At 35.5% G+C, this 25,412-nt stretch overlaps 1 protein-coding gene across 5 annotated transcripts in view; it reads right to left on the bottom strand.

Annotated features, from left to right (window-relative positions):
• Positions 1–25,412, bottom strand: part of LOC5573415 — a 627,799-nt gene that overhangs the window by 180,957 nt on the left and 421,430 nt on the right. For all 5 annotated transcript variants that reach the window (XM_021839307.1, XM_021839303.1, XM_021839304.1 and 2 more), the window contains 2 exons: positions 8,855–9,046; positions 8,529–8,786 (listed from right to left, as the gene is read on the bottom strand). In XM_021839307.1, coding sequence (XP_021694999.1) covers positions 8,529–8,786; positions 8,855–9,046 — 450 coding nt within the window. The remainder of the gene's footprint in view (positions 1–8,528; positions 8,787–8,854; positions 9,047–25,412) is intronic.

Below are 25,412 nucleotides of genomic sequence, written 5' to 3'. Positions count from 1 at the left end.
AATTCTTGTGCGATTCCTAGGTAAAGTATCTAAAGCATAAGCATAAGCATTGATGACCGTACAATCCGTAGTTGCTACTCCGTGATTGACCAGAATAATCGAAGTTGCACAAGAAACCAAGAGATCAGTGGCGATTCCCCAACCTCAAATCTACCTGTTCCACGAATAGAAATTCTTGATTTTATGCAACCAATTTGCATCTATTAAGTGAAAATTTGCTAGAAAGGATTCCAATCATTTACTATTGGCTTTATGATCTCAATTTGTCGAAAAAAGCATTTTTAGATGCCTCTGCAAGAGATGTAGCTTGGGAGTAGCTTTCCATCTTCAATGTACACTTTCGAGAACTCCATCCTACATTGAAAAGTCAATAACGGCGCCGGCCACGTCGTAACGGTCATCGGGGAAGGAAAAGGAATGTTAGTGCGACATCCATTGTTACTAGAAACCGAGATCACCTCTGCATTTCCATGGTTGTCACGAGAAGGAGTTTTGTTAGTGGGGAGGGATCATAGCTGCATGATCAGGATTCACCTTGGTAAGTGATGCGATTCATGCAACCTCAGTTCAAAAAATCACCTATCAGCACTATAAAGACAACGTGAACATATGGTAAGTCGACACTTTTGGCGTCGAACCATTCAAAGGTTATTTTTTATAATGATAAAATCAAATAAAAGGAAAGGTTTGGGATTTTTAATGTTAATGCACAAGAGTCTATGTCGACACTTACTATGACGAACTGTTCATATTTTGTTAAAACAAATTATTTAAGTAACATTTCCATCGTTCTCATGATAAATATAAGTTTTTTTTTTCAATACATTGTACATTTAAAATGAAAGAATGAAACGAACTCACCAAATTGATCATCCTTGATTGAGCAGCTATAAGCTACTTAAATCAGCATGGTCATTTCACAATAGCAAAATATCACTCCGGCGATGCGAAAACGTGAACTCGATCTGAACTCAAAACGCGTACAAACCAATACGAGAAAAGAAAAATCGACGACACAAAAACAAACGATTTTTCTGGTGAAGATGAAACGAAGCCAAAACTCAAGCGGTTCAAGCTGAAAACCTAATCGATTGGTCACCATCAGCGAGTGACCAATCGATCAAGTCCCCAGCCCGATCCGCTGTCCGGCTCTCCAGATTCGCGCTCCCGAAAATCTAATGTTCGGCGTCGATGCATCTTCACCTTCCGCTTGGCCTTTAACAAACCACTGCCCAGCAGAACGCGTGCAGAATAGTCCGTTTTATTTCCGCTATAAGCACTTTTTATCAAAAACTGCACCAGCCGTTTCACCAGCCGAATTTAATAATTTTCTCTTTTGCGATTCCTTGGTAAAATATCTAAGCGAATTTCTTCAAAACTATGGTGGGTTTTCTTGAAGAAATTTCTGTATATGAATGTTTGGAAAATTCTTTAGAGCAACAACTGGATGAATCGATTGAAGAATTAGTGCATAGTTTGGGATAATTTTCGAAAAAATAAATCAAAGAAATAAATTTAAAAAATACGGGAGCACAATCTGGAGAAATTCCTTTAAACATCCTTCGAAAATTCGGTGGATGAATTTCTAGGATAATTGGTAGAGAGAACTCTAAAAAAAAATCTCGAGAACATCTTTGAAAGTATTCCAGATCAAATCTCTTGGAATTACTGGGATATTTCTTGAAGCATTTCCTTGAGGGATCTGAGAAAAAAATCTAGATGAGCCTTCAGAGGCGCGTCCACGTTCAAAACCATTGGTAGGACAAACGTTGGCAGATATGTTGTGCACATTGGAACCAAGACAAATTTTAACTCTGGACTAGAAATTTAAAGTTACTATATTTAAGGGGCTCAAACGCAAAGGGGTGTAACTGACATTTAGGTCGGTCATGAGTTTAGGATATTCTACTGTTTCAAAGTGTTCTTGCAATATTTTCAGATGATATATCCGCTCAACAGAAAAATAGCATGATTCTTAGAAGACTGACTTGTTTTTTTGTGTTCCATACAATTTGTATGGATAAAAAAATTGTAGAAAAACTTCAAAGTAGTATTTTTCAAATCTAGGTTTTTGTCACTGACACCCCTTTGTGTCTAACTCTTTTTGTCTTTACAGGGCTGGTAGCAATTGAGTTCCTTAAAAATAGGAAATTAAGAGACCTCTTGCCCGAAAAAAAAAGAAACTAAAAAACTAAAAATAAACGTAAAAGGATCCAAAAAAGGCGGAAAGAGTCCAAACAGGAATTAAGAAAACAAAACAATTATTATTATTGGGATATTCCCCACGAGTTTTCCTAGGATATTTTTCCACAAATTTTGTTCGGGATACCTCAAGAACTCAACCTGTTTTTTTTAGAAAGAACTAGAGAAATTAAATTTACCCAAAGATTATTTCAGAAATCATCTAAATTCTACCAAATATTCTTTGAGATTTTTTTCACAAAAGTCCTAACTCCTTCAATATGTTATCCAGTGAATTATCCTTCGATTTCTTTAAGACATCCTCCAACATACCCTTCTTCTAAAATTTAATTAATAACTTCTCCTGGTATTTCTATGGATTTTTTTTAAATTGTCTTTCACGATCTATATAAAATATTAATTAGGGATTTCTCTAAAGAAACCTCCACCAATTGCACCAGAGATTGCATATTTGAAATCTTATTCTACAGAATTTCCTTTAGTAATTCTTTCCTAAATTCCTAGAAAAGTATGATTTGTTTGAAGAATGTCTCAAGAAATTTTAGATATCTGGGAGGAAACATGGACAATTTCTTAAAGGGGTCCTCATGAACAGGAGGAGGAGTTCTTGTAGGGTTTCTTGAAAGAAAACATTAAACTATATTTTTCAAACACTCTAGACATTACTCGAAAGAAATTGTGTAGATTTTTTTAGAATATCTCCTAAAGTAACAACTGAAGAATTCGGTTGAAGGATAAGTGAAAAAATATCGGGGAAAATTCTAAGATAGTTTTAGAAAAAAAAATTCAATAAAACCTGAGGAAATTACTGGAAATAGTAGCTTTGGAATTCTCAAGCTTCCCCTGGAGAAATTTGCTAAGCATCCTTTGAAAATTCGCTGGAAGGCAGAATTTCTGGGAGAATTGGTAGAAAAATCTCTTTATATTTATATCCAACCAGTGAGTTTGTTCTAATTTCCTATTCTAATTCTAAATAACAAATAGTTGAAAAGCAAAAATTCTGAGTATTTGTGTAGATTTTTATCTTTGCTCCGAAGTGACCCGGCTAATAGTAAATGTTCTCAGGAGAAAAAGATACAATAATCTTCTGATAATTCTCCATGGATGTGCCAGAAACTTCTCAAGAATTACTTCCAGGAATGTGTATATTGAACAAATAATAAATTATTTAATTTATTTCCCAAGCTGCTAATCTTGTATTTTTTGTTGAGTCATGGGTAGGACAATCCTTTGACTGTCCTACCCAGCTGTTTTTGTGCGTAGTACATGTCCTACCTGTACTACCCGATTCCCACACCACTGAGCCTATTGAATATTCGCATTATAGTCTTTGAATGTAACTGTGTAAAATTATGCATCAGGATTAACTGCAAGCAATATAATGAATATAGTGACTTAAGAGACAATTTTGTTCAAAACATAGACTTTAGAAATCTTCCTTCAAAACTAGAAATTTTTTCGACTTGCATTAAAATAGACACCAAATATCTTAAAAGAGAGGTTTACCAACACTTCTTCTTCTTTCTGACGTTACGTCCCAACTGGGACAAAGCCTGCTTCTCAGATTAGTGTTCTTATGAGCACTTCCACAGTTATTAACTGAGAGCTTTCTTTGCCGATTGACCATTTTTGCATGTGTATATCGTGTGGTAGGTACGAAGAAACTCTATGCCCTGGGAATCGAGAAAATTTCCTTTACGAAAAGATCCTCGACCAGCGGGATTCGAACCCACGACCCTCAGCATGGTCATGCTGAATAGCTGCGCGTTTACCGCTACGGCTATCTGGGCCCCTACCAACACTGCAAAGGAAATAAAAGGTTTTTTTTTGTATTTCATTAGAATTTCTACAAAAAAACAGGAATGCTTAAAATATATTCTGAGATCGGGCAGAGATCTGACGAAAAAGGTGTATTCAGAAGTTCCATTAAAAAGTATTAATTTTACTGGGGTATGCGTGAATCTTTTACATTAGTCAAAAAACACTGCGGAACATTTTCTATGTTTCAAGCATCAATATACTGCTATTTACTTAAATTATAGTTACTGAAACCATGGTCGTTTTCAAAAATATTTTCTAGTTTTTGAAATATTGGATGTTGAAATGCATTGTTTAACGACTACAGTCAACTTACATGCAAGAACCAGCTTATATGAAGATTTATTTGCTTAGTTTACTACAGAATTCAAAGTTGATGTGTAAGAGAATACTTTTCTACGAGTTTCATGATACTTTCAAAGCTCAAAATTTATTTTTTGATGTATTAGAAAAGTATGGTATCTTGCCATATATGCCATATAATAGGAACGAATAATTTTGTGTGACGATGGCGGCATGTTGAAAAAATCGATTTATTCAACATTTATTCGTGCATTCAAACCAAATCCTACTTAATCCTATTCTGGTGATTATTGGTGGGATAGATCACTATATACCAATCATAGTTTAACTTTCAACATTAAAAAACAGCATTTTATACTACTTTGAGGATCAGTAGCTCAAAATTGTAATGCGCTGGAACATTTTCATTTGATCTTTGAGACACACAAAAATGTTATCTTTGTTAAGCTGCGTAATATTGAAATCTTTAATCATGCAGATTCATATCCTGCAACAAACAGACATGTTTTCAGGAACTACGAATAATCGATGATTATAGTACTTTATGACAAATATATGGTGCATTATTTGAGAGCATTTCACGGAAAACATCCAAGTTTATTAATGAACTGAATCGTTCAAGTAGCATTTTGAAGCGGCGCAGCCTAAATTTTTTATATTAAATAAAGTGTGCAAAAATAGTTTCGAAATAGTTAATCGTGAACATATTCAATCATGAATTACTGTTTCAAAATTATTTCCCTGAGTGTGGCCAAAATTCCCTGAGAATTCCAGGTTTTTCCAGGTTGAATAAAATTCCCTGAGAATTCAAGGTTTTCCAGGTTTTTCCAGGTAGTAGACACCCTGGTTTGAGATATATGCCGTTTATGTGAATGGCCACTAAAAATCATATTTTTAATCATAACTTTTTTCCAAACATTTTGACATTTGTTATGTTTTCTACAAAGTCATGAAAAAACCCGTGTTTTTGCTGAACATATCATCACGCTATCTTTTGAAGTAACAAAGTTATTAATGAATTACTCTTTTTTCAAGGGGTAGTTTAGGCCCCTAGAACTGCCTTTCGGCGCAAAATGGCGCAAACATTTGTCTATAAACGTATTTTCATCATATGTCTATCTAAATGTTTTGAAAAAATAGTTTTTCTATCTCACTGCTAGGTGGATTTATCATAAAACTTTTTGCATCAACAGATGCGCTTTAATACACCAAGAAACTTCTCCGAACAAACTATATCGCTAAAATCAACGGTTTGGGCGCTATTCAAAAAGCGCATGAAATCGAGAAAATATAACATAGTGCATAGGCTGGTGCTTTCAATATTATAACAAACAATACCGGCTGCGCCAGCTGCGTCCGAATGCAGGTCAATTTGGGGATGGGAGGGAAATGTTGACGTGTTATTTGCTTTATAGAAGCCGAGGAGTCCTCTGCCCTTCCACAAGAAAACACTGGGAGTTTGGATATGGGAAAAAAAACGTTTTGGTAAACGATAAAGATATAACACCCGCATAACTCGAAACGGTCACGATTAATCCGGATTCCGTCCCAAAGGACACATGCAACAGATTCAACGGAACAATTTCTACTCTTCAAATCCAGAAACAAGAGACAAAATCCTAGAGTTAAGAGTCAAAAGTCCAAGATTTAGAGGCCACAGTTTTGAATCCAGGGTTTAGAGTTCAGAGTTTTCAGAATTCAGAATCTAGAGTCTTGAAAGCTCATGGTGGTGGTGGCTCCGTGGTTCACAGATCGTAGTTTTGAAGTCTACACCGTGTCCAGTATATTCTCATACAAATTTGAGATAACATTACTTCGCGCTTGTCTAACTGACATCATTGGTGATTATAATTTTTGAAAGGTTTTATAGTAGTCACGATACTCCCCTGACCGTTATTATCAGAAAAAAATCTCCATCAAATCTGTGCTGACCAGTCGATTTCTATAGCCAAGCTGCATGTCTGGGTAAAATTTAAAAAAAAATCGTGGGGCTGGTATAGAAGTTACGCCCTTTTGAATGTGTAAGTCCACTAATTCTAAGGAAATCTGAGTTATTTAAACAAGTTTTTAGTAGCCGTGATTATCAGAATAGATATAATATTAAAATTTGAATGAAAGTTGGTTTATATAGTTATTTGTTACTTCTGAGAGGAGTTTTGAATGAGAGAATAGACGAAATTTGGAGTTACGTCCTTTTGGAAGTGCAACCATTGAAAACACTAATTTCCAATAGATTAATTAGGTATTCTTTTAAGCAGGCATTCCGTTAAGCATGTTCAAATGTTTTCAATGACACATTGCACTTATATGTCGCCAAAGTCTTTTACAATTGATTATTTTTTCAAAAGCTAAGGGCTACAAGGCATTACGGAGCAATTTTCATGTCATTATTATTATTTATAAAATATTGTTATGGCCCAACTAGCTACCTTGGGTCTTCCCTAACCGAATGGTTAGAGTACGTGGCTACCAAGCAAGTAACAATAATTGCATGTAAAATAAACTGAATCGTGAGTACATGGGTTCACCAAGCTAGCCAGAATATTGTGCTACAAGAACTAATTTATTTACATGATGAAATTAGCTCCGTAATGCCTTCAAACACTTGAGCCTATGGAAAATCAGTTAATTGTGAAATACTTTGGTGCAATGTGCTATTGAAAATATTTGAACTTGCTCAAAAGTATAAGAATGCCTAATTAAACTATTGGAAATAAGTGTTTTCAATGGTTTTGCTTCCGAAAGGACGTAACTCCAAATTTCGTCTATTCTCTCATACAAAACTCTTCCCAGAACTTACAAATAACTATATAATCCAACTTTGGTTCAAATTTTAATGTTATATCTATCCTGATAATCACGGCCAATGAGAACTCGTTTGAATATCTCAGATTTCCTTAGAATTAGTGGACCTACACATTTAAAAGGGCGTAACTTCAAAGCGGGCCCTACGATTTTTTTTTAATTTTGCCCAGACATGCAGCTTAGCTATAGAAATCGACTGGTGAGCACAGATTTGATGGAGATTTTTTTCTGATAATAACGGTCAGGGGAGCACCATGGTAGTGATTCACTACAGGAAATATTTTGGAAATATTTAAATTATAAACTTGTTTCATTAACTCAAGACGTTACGAAAAATATTTCCAGCGGCACGCTCATAGACAAAGCCCAATATCAATCTGCAGTTATCGCACATCTGTTTATTAAATTTTATCAATGTTCATCTATTCAAAACCCAATATGATTATAGTGAAGTTTCTGAAACATTTGTATGAATGCTCTGATTTTTATTATATAAACCAGACCAATATGATCAAAAATTCATTTTATTTACAAAACATGACTTCAATGTACATTTCATCACATATCATAGCAATTCATTTTTCTAATTCATCAAACAAGCTACTCTACGTCAGTCTAATACTACCAGATTACTGTGAAATACTAAAACATAGGATTATCCTACATTTAGTAAAATTATACCAAAGAAAAGAAAAAGTGTATGAGAATATATTGACCACGGTGTAGAATAAAAGGTCAAGATTCCAGAGTTCAAAGTTAAGATCTACAGTTCTAATTCAGAGGGCAAAGTTCAGATTTCAGATAACAGAATTGGCCTTCCAAAAAGTTACAAAATGTGACTCGAATTCGGAATTTAAAATGGAGAAATTGATCGCAGTAGCCATGATTCGTATCGAGTTATCGAATACGTTATTATGTAGTAATAGATCGCAGTAGCCATGATCAAGTTAGTCAATATCGAGCAGTGCTGGGAATGGTAATAGTAGTAGGCTTGAATTTCGCGAAAATCACGTGGCTCTCTCACTACAGTAGTTTAAAATCGTGAATCTCATCAAGTAGCCTATATTGGGTACATGAATTTCTCTAAATCAGTAGTGTCATTGAAGGCTCTAAATGCGGGAAATGCAGCGGGAAATAGAACATTTTTCTACAGTAATTTTGGGTTGCCGTTAGCAACGGGTGTTTTGCAATTTTCAAGGCTTTTTGCCTACAGCAGCGATGGGCGTGAGTTTCACTGGCTTCGCTGACTGTGATTGGCTTTGTTTGACAACTGTAGAGTGAATTTCAGATTTTTTCCCAACCCTGATATCGAGTAAGGGAGAGTTAACTGTAGTTTAAACCAATAAATTCTGCCAACAATTTGAAGCAGGAAATATGTTCATCGTCCCCATCCAACTCACCGTCTGCAGCAGATCGTAGTTCTTCGGCACCACCTGCAGCGTCAGCGTCTTCGGCGTCTGCTGAATGGTGGCCACCACCTGGGCATACGGCAAACTGGCCACCGACAGCCCGTTCACGGCCAGCAACCGATCGCCCTCCTGCAGCCCGGCCAAAAAGGCCGGCGAGTTCGGGTGCACCTTCTTCACAAACACGGTATCCATCGGTTGGGCAAAGTTGGGCATTCCGGCAGCCGCCGCTAGACGGTCGGTGTTGGGGTCCTAAAATGGAAGATGGTTCAAGTTAGAACTTGTAGGGTTTTAGTACTCGGCTGAGCGAGGACACAAACCGTAGTTGCTTCCGGCGGTGGATACACGATAAAGTGTCGCAGCGTGAAACCAAAGTCGCCATTGTGCCGATGGAGAACGACAATCCGCGGGCCGCTCAGTAGGCCGGTGTTGCCACCAATGGGAACGGCGTTGCCAGGGAGATTAGCGGTTGCTACCGCCGCCGCCGTCGGGTTAGGCGAGGGATTGTAGATCTGAAATCGGAAGAGAAAGCATGGATTAGTACCGAACAAAGTAGGCTCTTAAATCGGTTTTTATTGCGATCGCGCGTAACATTTGAATTCGAAAAAGGGGTGACCAGTAAAGAGCGGAAATTTTGACAATGGTTCATCCAATTAAGGCCGGATTGGTTTACAATGTAAAACAGGGTTTCCCAAACGGGTGGTTCTCGGAATCCTAGGGGGTCGTGACAACTTTTCAATCTTCAATTTCAATTTTCAATTTTCAATTTTCAATTTTCAATTTTCAATTTTCAATTTTCAATTTTCAATTTTCAATTTTCAATTTTCAATTTTCAATTTTCAATTTTCAATTTTCAATTTTCAATTTTCAATTTTTCAATTTTCAATTTTCAATTTTCAATTTTCAATTTTCAATTTTCAATTTTCAATTTTCAATTTTCAATTTTCAATTTTCAATTTTCAATTTCAATTTTCAATTTTCAATTTTCAATTTTCAATTTTCAATTTTCAATTTTCAATTTTCAATTTTCAATTTTCAATTTTCAATTTTCAATTTTCAATTTTCAATTTTCAATTTTCAATTTTCAATTTTCAATTTTCAATTTTCAATTTTCAATTTTCAATTTTCAATTTTCAATTTTCAATTTTCAATTTTCAATTTTCAATTTTCAATTTTCAATTTTCAATTTTCAATTTTCAATTTTCAATTTTCAATTTTCAATTTTCAATTTTCAATTTTCAATTTTCAATTTTCAATTTTCATTTCAATTTCAATTTTCAATTTTCAATTTTCAATTTCAATTTTTCAATTTCAATTTCCTGTTTTCATAATCCAAATTTCAATAATTTTTGTTTGTAGGTGTTATTAGACAAACAAAAAAAGCGTCCTGCGGCCCAAAAAGATTTTGAACCACTGATCCGAAACCGAAAGAGAGGTTATGTTTGCGTACTCGGATGGACGGACGGGTCGAAAAGTTATGATTTATAGGCGCTGATTAACATTTTAATTCGATCTGATCGTTTCGACGATCGGAGAGATCGTTCGCAGTCAGCCAAGCCCAAATCCCATATAAAGTCGATTGTAAATTTATCAGCGCACAGGACAAGAAAGCTCGATCGCGCGCGCCGAGAGATGGATACGCCCCGACTTTTCTACACCGACCGAGCTACGGCCGGACGTGATTTAATCGGTATCATCGGCCGAAGAGATGGTGGCGATCGTTGCATAATTGAGCGGTGAATATTTATGATGTTTAAATAGTATCCGGACTGGGGAGCCAATAAAGGGATGAAAAGTGGCAATCCAATCAAAGTGGCGTAAAGTTGCGTTTGTTGGTTATGCTGATAGATTAGGCTCGTATTGCGGGGTGGAGGAGTGGTCACATCACAATTTGATTAAGGTTCGTAATAAGTCAGTTATCTAAGATTACCCTTCGGGGGGATTCCCTTCCCCATTCTTATATACCTCTCAGGGTAACTCACTGTCAGAAACGTAACTTTTCTCGTTTTTCTTATTGATGCAGTCACTATTTCTTAAGATGAGTGGCAAAACTTGCGATTTATTTCACGTGATAGCTCTGATTACCCCCAGAGGGACATATGTTCCCCCTAGGGGTAACTCGTATCAATAATCCGAACTTTTAGGGGTAAATTGCGATATTTCTTGCCTCGCTGATCAATTAATTTCAAAACTCCATATTTCAACCACTCTCCAGCTACAATTTTGGTATGCTACTTGAGAAAATTGCGATTAATTACTCGTGAAAGTTCTGATTACCCCAAGGGGGACGTTTGTTACCCCTCGGGGTAACGGCCCCCTAAAAGCAGTACCTTTAGGGATAAATCGTGATTTCATGACTCGTTGATTAACTATTTTCGAAACTCCATTTTCCAATAATCCTGCAGCGTTTTATTCACTATTTCACACTCTTTTTTCGATGACAAACCATTGACAGAGATATAGCACAAATTTCCTAGAACAGCAGCCCAGCAGTCCTCAAGTGCAAACCGCATCACACCGTCCGGTGAATTGCGTGCTGAATTGACCTCATAAAAAACACAACCATTTACATAACACTCTGAATCACGCTTTTAACCCACGATGCACCTCTCCAGCGGAAGAACAATGAAAATGATAATAAAGAAATTACCATATCCATATGAAAATGAGCAGCAGAAAAAAAAAACAAAGACTTCTCCTCATTGATCGCTGAATTTCGCCGCTTTGTTTTTCTGTACCCTCTCGCAATTACCGTCGAGTCGCAAATTCTGCCCCTAGGGGCGAAATCTTCGACGAATCCATGCCAAACACATTTTCGGCGAATCGTGAGTTTCATTCGGCTCACAAATAAATTATGCTCATGCATTGTGGTGTGAAAACCGAACGTGCGGCGGAGTCTCGACCAGAATTCGGATTTTGATTTATCGAATCGAGGTGTGATTTATAGACCAGTCTCTCAAAAACTCCCACTGCTGAATTTTAGATCAACCAATCGCACGGTGTTTGTGACTCGAGCATAGACATGCTAAGGAGACCCCTGTCAGAAGTCGGAGTCTGCGAGTCACAAGAAGGTGCTAATTTCCCACGCATTTTAGAGGTGGAATTTGATTTCTTTCTTTCGGTTTATGATTTATGGTTATTTCTTAGGAAAGTGGCTATTGACACCTCTAACGGTAGCAGTGAACTTAAACTCAATTATATGATTCTGATTTTAGCTTCAATATTAAATTTATTCTTTTCAATCTTTAACTCGCAATCTTTAGTATTCATAGTATTCAACCTATAATCTTCAGTCTTCAGTCTTCAATCTTCGAACTTCAATCTCAAATTTCCAATTTTCAATCTTCAATCTTCAATTTTCAATCTTCAATCTTCAATCTTCAATCTTCAATCTTCAATCTTCAATCTTCAATCTTCAATCTTCAATCTTCAATCTTCAATTTTCAATTTTGAATCTTGGAACTTTTCAATTTTCAATTTTCGATTTTCGATTTTCGGTATTCAATTTTCGATTTTCGATTTTTGATTTTCGATGTGCGATTTTCTATTTTCGATTTTTGATTTGCGATTTTCAATTTGCGATTTTGAGTTTTATGTTTTCAATTTTCTGTATTCAAATTTCTATTTTTAATTTTCGATTGTCGATTTTTGGTTCTCGGTTTTCGATTTTCGATTTTTGATTTTCGGTTTTCGGTTTTCAATTACAGTGGGATTCCGTTTTTGGCAACAAAGTTGAAATTTTCAGTTGCCAAAAACGGAACCGTGCCAAAATCGGAACCCATATTTCAAATTTAATTTTCGACTATTGGTTTTGAAAGCATCATTACAATGTTAATACATCATTTTTATGGAATCATAAGGCGTTGAGACTTCGAAAAGGTTCACTTCGAAGCATTTTCCCGAAGGGGTATACTATGCTATGAATCTATAGCTCCGTAATATTAAATCTGGCAAACGATTTTCTGGTCGCGTTTTTACGCCTCAACGTCTTCAATTATTTTTTAAAAGCTTTATGCATAATTTTTGTATAAGAGGGCCTTGTAAAACCAATAATCGCATAAGTGACTTTTATTGAAGAACTGGACATTTTCTTAAAACTATGAGAGAAAACGAAAACAAAAATGTTTTCTTTTAAAGACGTATTTGCGAATCAAAAGCGCTGGGTATTGCAAAACGGCATGGCCTTTTTTTCTAATTAACTGAACATTTAAAATCAGTTTAACTTTTGGACTTAAGCATAAAATCTGAAAAATTCGGTAAGTTTAGAATTGCTCCTTCAATTTATGTTTCTGATAAAGTAAGAATTTTCTAATGAATGGTTGACTGTATCAAAAGGGCAAACATAAACATGAGAAGATGCATAAATGTCTTGTAATTGTGTAGAATTTAATTTTTACTTGAAATAATTTTTAATTAAGCTTGATATATGTTTACACCTGCCTTATGAAATCAACTGAAATTTACAGGATCCTGTTATGAAACCTCAAGAATCTTATAGGAATCTTCAGGTTCTCATAAGAAATCTACAGAAAAAAACGCTTGAGCTCTGAAGCATCTTGCCAAGCATACGTAGGATCTCGCATAGAGTTCTTGCTAAGGATTTTGCTATGAGTTAACATCTTGGAATTCCACTGCGATGTTGCCGTAAATTCTCAAGTCTCCGATGAAAAAAAATAAAAGTTTATTATTATTAGGCTACCACTAGCATACCTCAAATTCCTCTGGGAACCTTTTCAAAATCCTCAAGCTTTCACCGAAAGTATTAAAAAAACTACTAGAAATTCACATTATCCCGCTTAAAATTTACAAGACGCCCTAGAGTTTATTAGGAATCACCAGATTTTGGACATAATCCTCGATAACCAGTTATACACTCTAACGATCCCTCAAGAAGCTCTCAATGTCCACTTGTAATCTGCAGATATCCTCATGATATCGTTAAAATTTCTGAAAAGTCCCACAAGAACGAAGAATCCCTTTAAGGATTCTCCAGGGTACAGTTAGGAAACTCATAGACTCAGCTCGTAAGGAACATTTTGATGATATTGAGACCCGTATCCTTGATTAACAATCTTGTACAGAATTCTGGATCGTCTCTTAACAAATCTAACGCCTTATAGAGTCTATAGAAAAGACAGAATGTAGCTTTAAATAGTTGACACAGAAAGATCAATATACACACCAATACCGCAGACAAAAAGTAAAAACACTCTCAGTCGTATTTATCGCACGCTCCAATGGTATTATTGAAAATAAATTGTAGTTTGGACTGTATTCGCATTTGTCATGTTATTCAATGAAATTTAAAAAAAGTTATGATACACGACATTTTGCTGTACATATTTGTATCTTTTATTGCAGTGTGTTTTTACATACGCAATGTATATAAATCCATAAGGGACCGTCCATAAATGACGTAGCAATTTAGGGGGGAGGGAGGAGTCTATGTTTTTGCTATGAACCATGGATAAGGTATGGGAAAATAGGCTACAATGGGGGAGGGGGGTGTCAAAAATTGGCCAAAAATGCTACGTCATTTATGGACGCTGCCTAATAATAAAGACAGCGAGACAAAATGTATGATTGTAACTCTGTGTGAGTCATAGATTTTTCATTGCTCTTATGTCGGTGCTGGTGCTTTGTTCGAACAAGCTGTTTCAAATCTGAAGAACAGTGTATTTTTTTATTGTATCACCTACTGGCAAACTCAAGTGGGCTGGTCACTCAATATGAAGTCCTATGAAAAAAGAATGGTCTTAAGTTGAGATACTGGTGAAGATTATTGGTCTCATGAAACGTTGCCTATGTATGACCAATGACCATTCTGAAGTAAATAAGCGCGTACGCGAGTCCTTAGTAGTTGGTGAGATTTGGGGAAACATCGACGAAAATGGAGATCTGGAATGTAATCGGTGTGGAGTTGACATGCTATTCAAGTGACTAAAGCAAGAGACACGATAATATTTACAAAAATTTACAAATTTTAGTGGTATTGAAAAATGTTGCCAAAAACGGATCCATTTTGTTGCCAAAATCGGGGGTGCCAAATCGGAGCATGCCAAAAACGGAGCATGCCAAAAACGGAATCCTACTGTATTGATATTCGATGTTCGATTTTTGATTTTTATTTTTCGATTTTTGGTTTTCGATTTTTGATATGCGATTTTCTATTTTCGATTTTTGATTTTTGATTTTCGATTTTCAATTTGTGATTTTCAATTTTCGATTTTTGGTTTTCGATGTTCGATTTTTAATTTTCGATGTTCGATGTTCGATTTTCGATTTTCGATTTTCGATTTTCGATTTTTGATTTTTGATTTTCGATTTTCGATTTTCGATTTTCGATTTTCGATTTTCGATTTTCGATTTTCGATTTTCGATTTTCGATTTTTCGATTTTCGATTTCGATTTTCGATTTTCGATTTTCGATTTTCGATTTCGATTTTCGATTTTCGATTTTCGATTTTCGATTTTCGATTTCGATTTTCGATTTTCGATTTTCGATTTTCGATTTTCGATTTTCGATTTTCGATTTTCGATTTCGATTTTCGATTTTCGATTTTCGATTTTCGATTTTCGATTTTCGATTTTCGATTTTCGATTTCGATTTTCGATTTTCGATTTTCGATTTTCGATTTTCGATTTTCGATTTTCGATTTTCGATTTTCGATTTCGATTTTCGATTTTCGATTTTCGATTTTCGATTTTCGATTTTCGATTTTCGATTTTCGATTTTCGATTTTCGATTTTCGATTTTCGATTTTCGATTTTCGATTTTCGATTTTCGATTTTCGATTTTCGATTTTCGATTTTCTTTTCGATTTTCGATTTTCGATTTTCGATTTTCGATTTTCGATTTTCGATTTTCGATTTTCGATTTTCGATTTTCGATTTTCGATTTTCGATTTTCGATTTTCGATTTTCGATTTTCGATTTTCGATTTTCGATTTTCGATTTTCGATTTTCGATTTTCGATTTTCGATTTTCGATTTTCGATTTTCGATTTTCGATTTTCGATTTTCGATTTTCGATTTTCGATTTTCGATTTTCGATTTTCGATTTTCGATTTTCGATTTTCGATTTTCGATTTTCGATTTTCGATTTTCGATTTTCGATTTTCGATTTTCGATTTTCGATTTTCGATTTTTCGATTTTCGATTTTCGATTTTCGATTTTCGATTTTCGATTTTCGATTTTCGATTTTCGATTTTCGATTTTCGATTTTCGATTTTCGATTTTCGATTTTCGATTTTCGATTTATTTCGATTTTCGATTTTCGATTTTCGATTTTCGATTTTTCAGTTTTCGATTTTCGATTTTAATTGTATTCAAATTTCTATTTTTAATTTTCGGTTTTCGGTTTTCTTTCGATTTTCGGTTGTTGATTTTCAATTCTCGATATTCGATTTTTGACTTTCAATTTTCGATTTTTGGTTTTGGATTTTCTATTTTCGGTTTTTGTTTTTTGATTTTCGATTTTCGGTTTTCGTTTTTTGATTTTCGATTTTCGGTTTTCGGTTTTCGATTTTTAGTTTTCAATTTTCGATCTTCGATTTTCTATTTTCGATTTTTGATTTTCTTTTTTCTATTTTCTTTTTTCTTTTTTCTATTTCTATTTCTATTTGGATTTTGGATTTTGGATTTTGGATTTTGGATTTGGATTTTGGATTTTGGATTTTGGATTTGGATTTTGGATTTTTGGATTTTGGATTTTGGATTTTGGATTTTGGATTTTGGATTTTGGATTTTGGATTTTGGATTTTGGATTTTGGATTTTGGATTTTGGATTTTGGATTTTGGATTTTGGATTTTGGATTTTGGATTTTGGATTTTGGATTTTGGATTTTGGATTTTGGATTTTGGATTTTGGATTTTGGATTTTGGATTTTGGATTTTGGATTTTGGATTTTGGATTTTGGATTTTGGATTTTGGATTTTGGATTTTGGATTTTGGATTTTGGATTTTGGATTTTGGATTTTGGATTTTGGATTTTGGATTTTGGATTTTGGATTTTGGATTTTGGATTTTGGATTTTGGATTTTAGATTTTAGATTTTAGATTTTAGATTTTAGATTTTAGATTTTCAATTTTCAATTTTCGATTTTTAATTTTCGATGTTCGGTTTGCAATTTTCGATTTTCGATTTTTGAGTTTTGATTTTCGATTTTCGATTTTCAATTTGCGATTTTGAATTCTCTGTATTCAAATTTCTATTTTTAATTTTCGATTGTCAATTTTCGATTTTCGGTTTTCAATTCTTGATATTCGATTTTTGACTTTGAATTTTCGATTTTTGGTTTTAGATTTTCGATTTTCGGATTTCTTTTTTTGATTTTCGGTTTTCGATTTTTAGTTTTCAATTTTCGATTTTCGATTTTCTATTTTCGATTTTTGATTTTTGATTTTCTTTTTTCTATTTTCCTTTTCTTTTTTCTATTTCTATTTTCCTTTTCTTTTTTCTATTTCTATTTTGGATTTTGGATTTTGGAATTTGGGTTTGTGGATTTTGGAATTTGGGTTTGTGGATTTTGGATTTTGGATTTTGGGTTTGTGGATTTCGGATTTTGGATTTTGGATTTTGGGTTTGTGCATTTTGGATTTTGGATTTTGGATTTTTGATTTTCTTTTTTCTATTTCTATTTTGGATTTTGGATTTTGGATTTTGGATTTTGGATTTTGGATTAGGATTTTGGATTTTGGATTTTGGATTTAGGATTTTGGATTTTGGATTTTGGATTTTGGATTTTGGATTTTGGATTTTGGATTTTGGATTTTGGATTTTGGATTTTGGATTTGGATTTTGGATTTTGGATTTTGGATTTGGATTTTGGATTTTGGATTTTGGATTTTGGATTTTGGATTTTGGATTTTGGATTTTGGATTTTGGATTTTGGATTTTGGATTTTGGATTTTGGATTTTGGATTTTGGATTTGGATTTTGGATTTTGGATTTTGGATTTTGGATTTTGGATTTCAACTTTCGATTTTCAATTTTCGACCTTGATTTTCGATTATTGGTTTCGATTACTGGATTCCAATTTGTGATTTCTTAATTCTAATTTTCAATTATTGAATTCAATTTCCCAATTTCTAATTTAAAATCAAATTCATGATTTAGATTTCTAAATTCATTTTTTCAAAGATTGTTTTAATCTTAAATCTTTAATCTTCAATCTCCAATCTTCAATCTTCAATATTTAATCTACGAACTTCAATCTTCAGTGTCCAATCTCCAATCTTCAATATTCTATCTTCAAACTTCAATGTTCAATGTTCAATCTGACTTCTGACTTTCATCTTCATCTTCTAGCTTCTAGCTTCTAGATCCTAGCTTTTAACTTCTAGCTTCTAGCTTCCAGCTTCTAGCTTCTATATTCTAGCATTTAGCTTCAAATTTCTAGCTCCTTTCTTCTAGCTTCTGGCTTCTAGCTCCTAATTTCTAACTTCTAGTTTTCATCTTCTAACTTCAATCTTATATCTTCTAGTTTCTAGCTTCCTGCTTCTATCTTCTAGAAGTGTAGAACTAGCCCTCGTGCGTTAAAATACACTCTAATAAAGATTAAAAAAAAAAAAAAAAAAATTCTATCTTCTAGCTTCTATCTTCCAGCTTCTATCTTCTATCTTCTAGCTTCTAACTTCCAGCTTCTATCTTCCAGCTTTTATCTACTATTTCAATCTTCTACCTTCTAGCTTCTATCTTCTGGCTCCTAGCTTCTACTTCTATCTTCCAGCTTCTAGCTCCTAGCTTTTTTCTTCTATCTTCTAGATTCTGCTTTTATTTTCTGGCTTCTAGCTTCTAACTTCTAGCTTCTAACTTCCCGTTTCTGTCTTCTAGCTTTTAGCTTCTAACTTCCAGCTTCTAGCTTTTAGCTTTTAATTTGTAGCTTCTACTTCTATCTTCTCTCTTCTAGCTTCTGCTTTTAGTTTCTGGCTTCTAGCTTCTAACTTCTAGCTACTAACTTCCCGCTTCTGTTTTCTATCTTCTAGCTTCCAGCTTCTAGCTTCTATCTTCTAGCTTTTAGCTTCTAATGTGTAGCTTTTACTTCCATCTTCTAGCTTGCATCTTCTAGCTTCTAGCTTTTGCTTTTAGTTTCTGGCTTCTAGCTTCTAACTTTTAGCTTCTAACTTCTAGATTCTAACTTCTCGCTTCTAACTTCTAACTTCTTACTTCCAACTTCTGCCTTTTAGCTTCCAGCTTCTACCTTCTATCTTCCAGCATCTGTCTTCTAGCTTCCAGCTTCTTTCTTCCATCTTCTAACTTCTATCTTCTGGCTCCTAACTTCTACTTCTAGCTTCTATCTTCTAGCTTCTAGCTTCCAGCGTCTATCTTCTAGCTTCAGGTCCCTAGCTTCTACTTCTATCTTCTAGCTTCCAGTTTCTATCTTCCTGCTTTTAGCTTTATCTTTTATCTTCTTCCTTCTAGCTTATATCTTCTATCTTCTGGCTCCTAGCTTCTAGCTTCTATATTCTAGCTTATTTCTTCTAGCTTCTAACTACTAGCTCCTAGCTTCTATCTTCTATCTTCCAACTTCTGCTTTCAGCTTATGGCTTTTAACTTCTATCTTCTAGCTTCTATCTTCTATCTTCTAAGTTATAGTTTCTAGCTCCTATCTTCTAGCTTCTAATTTCTATCTCATAGCTTCTAGCTACTATCTTCTATATTCTAGTTTCTAGTTTCCTACTTCTAGCTTCTATCTTCTAGCTTCTGACTTCTGTCTTCTAGCTTCTAGCTTCTATCCTCTATCTTCTATCTTCTAGCTTCCATCTGCTATCTTACATCTTCTAGCTCTAGCTTCTAACTTCTAGCTTCCAATTTCTATCTTCTAGCTTCCAGCTTCTATTTTCTAGCTTCTAGCTTCCAGCTTCTAGCTTCTATCTTCTAGTTTTTATCTACTAGCTTCTAGCTTCTAACTTCTATCTTCAAAGTTCAATGTAGGAGAAATTCCTTCATCTTTTAGATTCTTTAGAAACAATTCTGGAAACTATTTCCAGACAGAATTTTTCTAAAATCTTGAAATTCAGCACATGAAGGGTCATGTCTCGCAAATTCTGCCTGAGTTAGGATTGACATAAATCCATCGCTAAATACTTCAAAATCCCCTTCCAACTGCAACCGAGAACACTTGCCCGGCTTCCCAAACGGTTGCTACGGGAGACTGCGCTCGGCCTACCACCACCCTTTGCTCATTCCATGGCATTCTAGAACCGGTGAGGTTTCATTGCACTCTTGCCGTCGTCGTCGATTATCCACTCGTAAGAAAACCGTCCATATTCAAATGAATGCACACACTCACACACGAATACGCACACTTGGATCCCTGCCTAGGAGCGACATCTGCGATGATTTATGCCGTCAAATAGAGCAGCAGCGGAAAATGAAAATAAATGAACTCCTCCGGAGCAGCGAGCCGAGTCGCTCCTCGCCGTTCCTCACCTCGCCAAGAGAACGAACGATCCGGAGAAGAATACAATCGACTTTAAATATTTATAACGATATATTCTATAAATAAACAAACCGGCGGCGAGCGTCGCTTGCGATACAACCCTTCCTCCACAAAGCTTCTACAGGCCTCAAGTCTCAAACGCAAGTAGGGTAAGATGGGAAAAAATGCTAATTTAAGCTAAATCATATTTTACAAAAATACAACATAAAACGTTGAAACTTAAAGAAGTATCACAGTATTTCACCATATTTTCTTCAGTCGAATGAAATAATCGTCCAGAAAAAAAAAGTTTGCTTGACCTAGAATATATTTTTGATAAAATTTCAAAAACATTTTCAACAAATCGCTTGGAGCTCATTAGTGGTTGTAAGAGAGGGTCATCTCACGAGTGGAGGGGTCATAATGGATTTTTTTTATAAATTTAAAGGGATTTCAGAAGATTTTTTTAACCTTACACTTCTGCTGGAATCTAGGATGCCCCATCTGCTAAATGCCCTTAAATCTATTTTTTGTCTTAGAAGTGTCTCTGACACTAATAAAAGGGGGTCATAATGAAAGGAGGCCATAGTGGAAGAGGGGCATAATGATTTTGAAGGATATTTGAAGAATTTGAAATAGAATTTTCACTATTGAACATGAGCACCGTTAAAAATAATAAAACAAATTAGCTCGTTCCACCATTACGCACCTACTGGGACATGCCCCCCAAATTTTTAATATGTCTCACCCGGTCAGTACTGTCAATTTCATTAGAATGTAAACTAGACCGCTTAACTCCTTCAGATCATTTTGAACCACTTCGCCCTCATGAGTTACCACCGAGACCGAACCGAATCGATGGGGCGATTCTAGTTTCACAGTCAGTGCGCCTCGCAACATTCTTCTAATGTGTTTGGAAGTCTTGACACCGCACGGAATGTACGGGAGTGCAGCTGATTCCTCTGCTGTTTTGTTGTCGACTGCATTCCCCCTTCCACCTGGATCCTCAAGGCAGAGATGATTAGGGAATCGACGCGGAACCGTCTGGTCTGGATCTTCACCGAGTATCTTTTAGTGACTAATGCCAGTTTCTTTAGTTTTTTTTTTTCGCCTCGTCGAAAAGTTCCGGGTTCTGTGTGCAGTGGCCTTGAGTGGATGCTGATCCGTTGCACGGAACATTGAATTTCAGCCCTCTATCTAAGGGCCGAGGCACTTTGAGGAAACCTTCCGGTAGGTCATGGTAGGCGTTGAGTAGTGCGCCAAAAGAAGGCAGAAGTCCGTTACTTGGCAACTGGAAGTGCAATTTAACTAAGGCAACATCAAGTGGTTGGCGCTGTGCTGCGCCTACTCTGATTGAACGAGAAGTCGACGGCAGCGACGTCGTCGTCGTTGACGTTAATCGAATTAAAGGTTGCTGACCCGGCCAAATTGGTAGGCGACTTCAATCGACTGGAATGTTTCGTTTAAGTTGATGAATGTTGTTTGGATTGGGTTTTGAACTGGATTTTGATTGGATTTCGATTAGATTTCGATTGGATTTGGATTGGATTTGGATTGGATTTGGATTGGATTTGGATTGGATTTGGATTGGATTTGGATTGGATTTGGATTGGATTTGGATTGGATTCTGGATTGGATTTGGATTGGATTTGGATTGGATTTGGATTGGATTTGGATTGGATTTGGATTGGATTTGGATTGGATTTGGATTGGATTTGGATTGGATTTGGATTGGATTTGGATTGGATTTGGATTGGATTTGGATTGGATTTGGATTGGATTTGGATTGGATTGGATTGGATTTGGATTGGATTTGGATTGGATTTGGATTGGATTTGGATTGGATTTGGATTGGATTTGGATTGGATTTGGATTGGATTTGGATTGGATTTGGATTGGATTTGGATTGGATTTGGATTGGATTTGGATTGGATTTGGATTGGATTTGGATTGGATTTGGATTGGATTGGATTGATTGGATTGGATTTGGATTGGATTTGGATTGGATTTGGATTGCTTGGATTGGTTTGGATTGGATTTGGATTGGATTGATTGGATTGGATTGGATTTTGGATTGGGATTTGGGATTGGATTTGAATTGGATTTGGATTGGATTTGGATTGGATTGGATTGGATTTGGATTGGATTTGATTGGATTTGGATGGATTTGGATTGGGATTTGGATTGGATTTGGATTGGATTTGGATTGGATTTGGATTGGATTTGGATTGGATTTGGATTGGATTTGGATTGGATTTGGATTGGATTTGGATTGGATTTGGATTGGATTTGGATTGGATTTGGATTGGATTTGGATTGGATTTGGATTGGATTTGGATTGGATTTGGATTGGATTTGGATTGGATTTGGATTGGATTTGGATGGGATTGATTGGATTGGTTGGATTGGATTTGGATTGGCATTTGGATTGCATTTGGATTGATTTGGATTGCATTTGGATTGGATTTGGATGGATTTGGATTGGATTTGGATTGGGTTGGATTGGGTTTGGATTGGATTTTGGATTGGATTTGGATTGGATTTGGATTGGATTTGGATTGGATTTGGATTGGATTTGGATTGGATTTGGATTTTGGATTGGATTGGATGGATTTGGATTGGATTTGGATTGGATTTGGTGGATTTGGATTGGATTTGGATTGGATTTGGATTGGATTTGGATTGGATTTGGATTGGATTTGGATTGGATTTGGATTGGATTTGGATTGGATTTGGATTGGATTTGGATTGGATTTGGATTGGATTTGTGGATTGGATTTGGATTGGTTGGATTTGGATTGGATTGGATTGTGATTGGATTTGGATTGGATTGATTGGATTTGGATTGGATTTGGATTGGATTGGATTGGATTTGGATTGGATTTGGATTGGATTTGGATTTGGATTGATTTGGATTGGATTTGGATTGGATTTGGATTGGATTTGGATTGGATTTGGAATTGGATTTGGATTGGATTTGGATTGGATTTGGGATGGATTTGGATTGGATTTGATTGGATTTGGGATTGGATTTGGATTGGATTTGGATTGGATTTGGATTGGATTTGGATTGGATTGGATTGGATTGGATTTGGATTGGATTGGATTGGATTTGGATTGGATTTGGATTTGGATTTTGGATTTGGATTGGATTGGATTGGATTGGATTTGGATTGGATTTGGATTGGATTTGGATTGGATTTGGATTGGATTGGATTTGGATTGGATTTGGATTGGATTTGGATTGGATTTGGATTGGATTTTGGATTGGATTTGGATTGGATTTGGATTGGATTTTGGATTGGATTTTGGATTGGATTTTGGATTGGATTGGATTTGGATTGGATTTGGATTGGATTTGGATTGGATTTGGATTGGATTTGGATTGGATTTGGATTGGATTTGGATTGGATTTGGATTGGATTTGGATTGGATTTGGATGGATTTGGATTGGATTTGGATTGGATTTGGATGGATTGGATTGGATTTTGGATTGGATTTGGATTGGATTGGATTTGGATTGGATTTGGATTGGATTTGGATTGGATTTGGATTGGATTTGGATTGGATTTGGATTGGATTTGGATTGTTGGATTTGGATGATTGGATTTGGATTGGATTTGGATTGGATTTGGATTGGATTTGGATTGGATTTGGATTGGATTTGGATTGGATTTGGATTGGATTGGATTGGATTTGGATTGGATTTGGATTGGATTTGGATTGGATTTGGATTGGATTTGGATTGGATTTGGATTGGATTGGATTGGATTTGGATTGGATTTGGATTGGATTTGGATTGGATTGGATTGGATTTGATTGGATTTGGATTGGATTGGATTGGATTGGATTTGGATTGGATTTGGATTGGATTTGGATTGGATTTGGATTGGATTTGGATTGGATTTGGATTGGATGGATTGGATTGGATTTGGATTGGATTTGGATTGGATTTGGATTGGATTTGGATTGGATTGGATTTGGATTGGATTTGGATTGGATTTGGATTGGATTTTGATTGATTTGGATTGGATTTGGATTGGATTTGGATTGGATTGGATTGGATTTGGATTGGATTGGATTGGATTTGGATTGGATTTGAATTGGATTGAATTGGATTTGAATATGGATTTGGATTGGATTTGGATTGGATTTGGATTGGATTTGGATTGGATTGGTTTGGCTTGGGATTTGGATGGGATTTGGATTGGAATTGGACATTGGATTTGGATTGGATTTGGATTGGATTGGCACTTGGATTTCGGATTGGATTTGATTGGAATTTGGATTGGATTTGGATTGGATTTGGATTGGATTTGGATTGGATTGGATTTTGGATTGGATTTGGATTGGATTTGGATTGGATTTGGATTGGATTTGGATTGGATTTGGGATTGGATTTGGATTGGATTTGGATTGGATCTTGGATTGGATTGGATTGGATTGGATTTGGATTGGATTTGGATTGGATTTGGATTGGATTTGGATTGGATTTGGATTGGATTTGGATTGGATTTGGATTGGATTTGGATTTGGATTGGATTTGGATTGGATTTGGATTGGATTTGGATTGGATTTGGATTGGATTTGGATTGGATTTGGATTGGATTTGGATTGGATTTGGATTGGGTTTGGATTGGATTTCGATTAGATTTGATTGGATTTGGATTGGATTTGGATTGGATTTGGATTGGATTTGGATTGGATTTGGATTGGATTTGGATTGGATTTGATTGGATTTGAATTGGATTTGGAATTGGATTTGGATTGGATTTGGATTGGATTTGGATTGGATTTGGATTGGATTGGATTTGGATTGGATTTGGATTGGATTTGGATTGGATTTGGATTGGATTTGGATTGGATTTGGATTGGATTTGGATTGGATTTGGATTGGATTTGGATTGGATTTGGATTGGATTGGATTGGATTTGGATTGGATTTGGATGGATTGGATTTGGATTGGATTTGGATTGGATTTGGATTGGATTTGGATTGGATTTGGATTGGATTTGGATTGGATTTGGATTGGATTTGGATTGGATTTGGATTGGATTTGGATTGGATTGGATTTGGATTGGATTTGGATTGGATTTGGATTGGATTTGGATTGGATTTGGATTGGATTTGGATTGGATTTGGATTGGATTTGGATTGGATTTGGATTGGATTTGGATTGGGTTTGGATTGGATTTCGATTGATTTGGATTGGATTTGGATGGATTTGGATTGGATTTGGATTGGATTTGGATTGGGTTTGGATTGGATTTCGATTAGATTTGGATTGGATTTGGATTGGATTTGGATTGGATTTGGATTGGATTTGGATTGGATTTGGATTGGATTTGGATTGGATTTGGATTGGATTTGGATTGGATTTGGATTGGATTTGGATTGGATTTGGATTGGATTTGGATTGGATTTGGATGGATTGATCTCTCTCAACACAACAAC

This window comes from Aedes aegypti, chromosome 1, assembly GCF_002204515.2.
Source record: "Aedes aegypti strain LVP_AGWG chromosome 1, AaegL5.0 Primary Assembly, whole genome shotgun sequence".
Taxonomy (NCBI): Eukaryota; Metazoa; Arthropoda; class Insecta; order Diptera; family Culicidae; genus Aedes; species Aedes aegypti.
The sequence above is the reverse complement of the archived record's forward strand: the minus strand, read 5'-3'. Positions and strand labels throughout refer to the sequence as shown.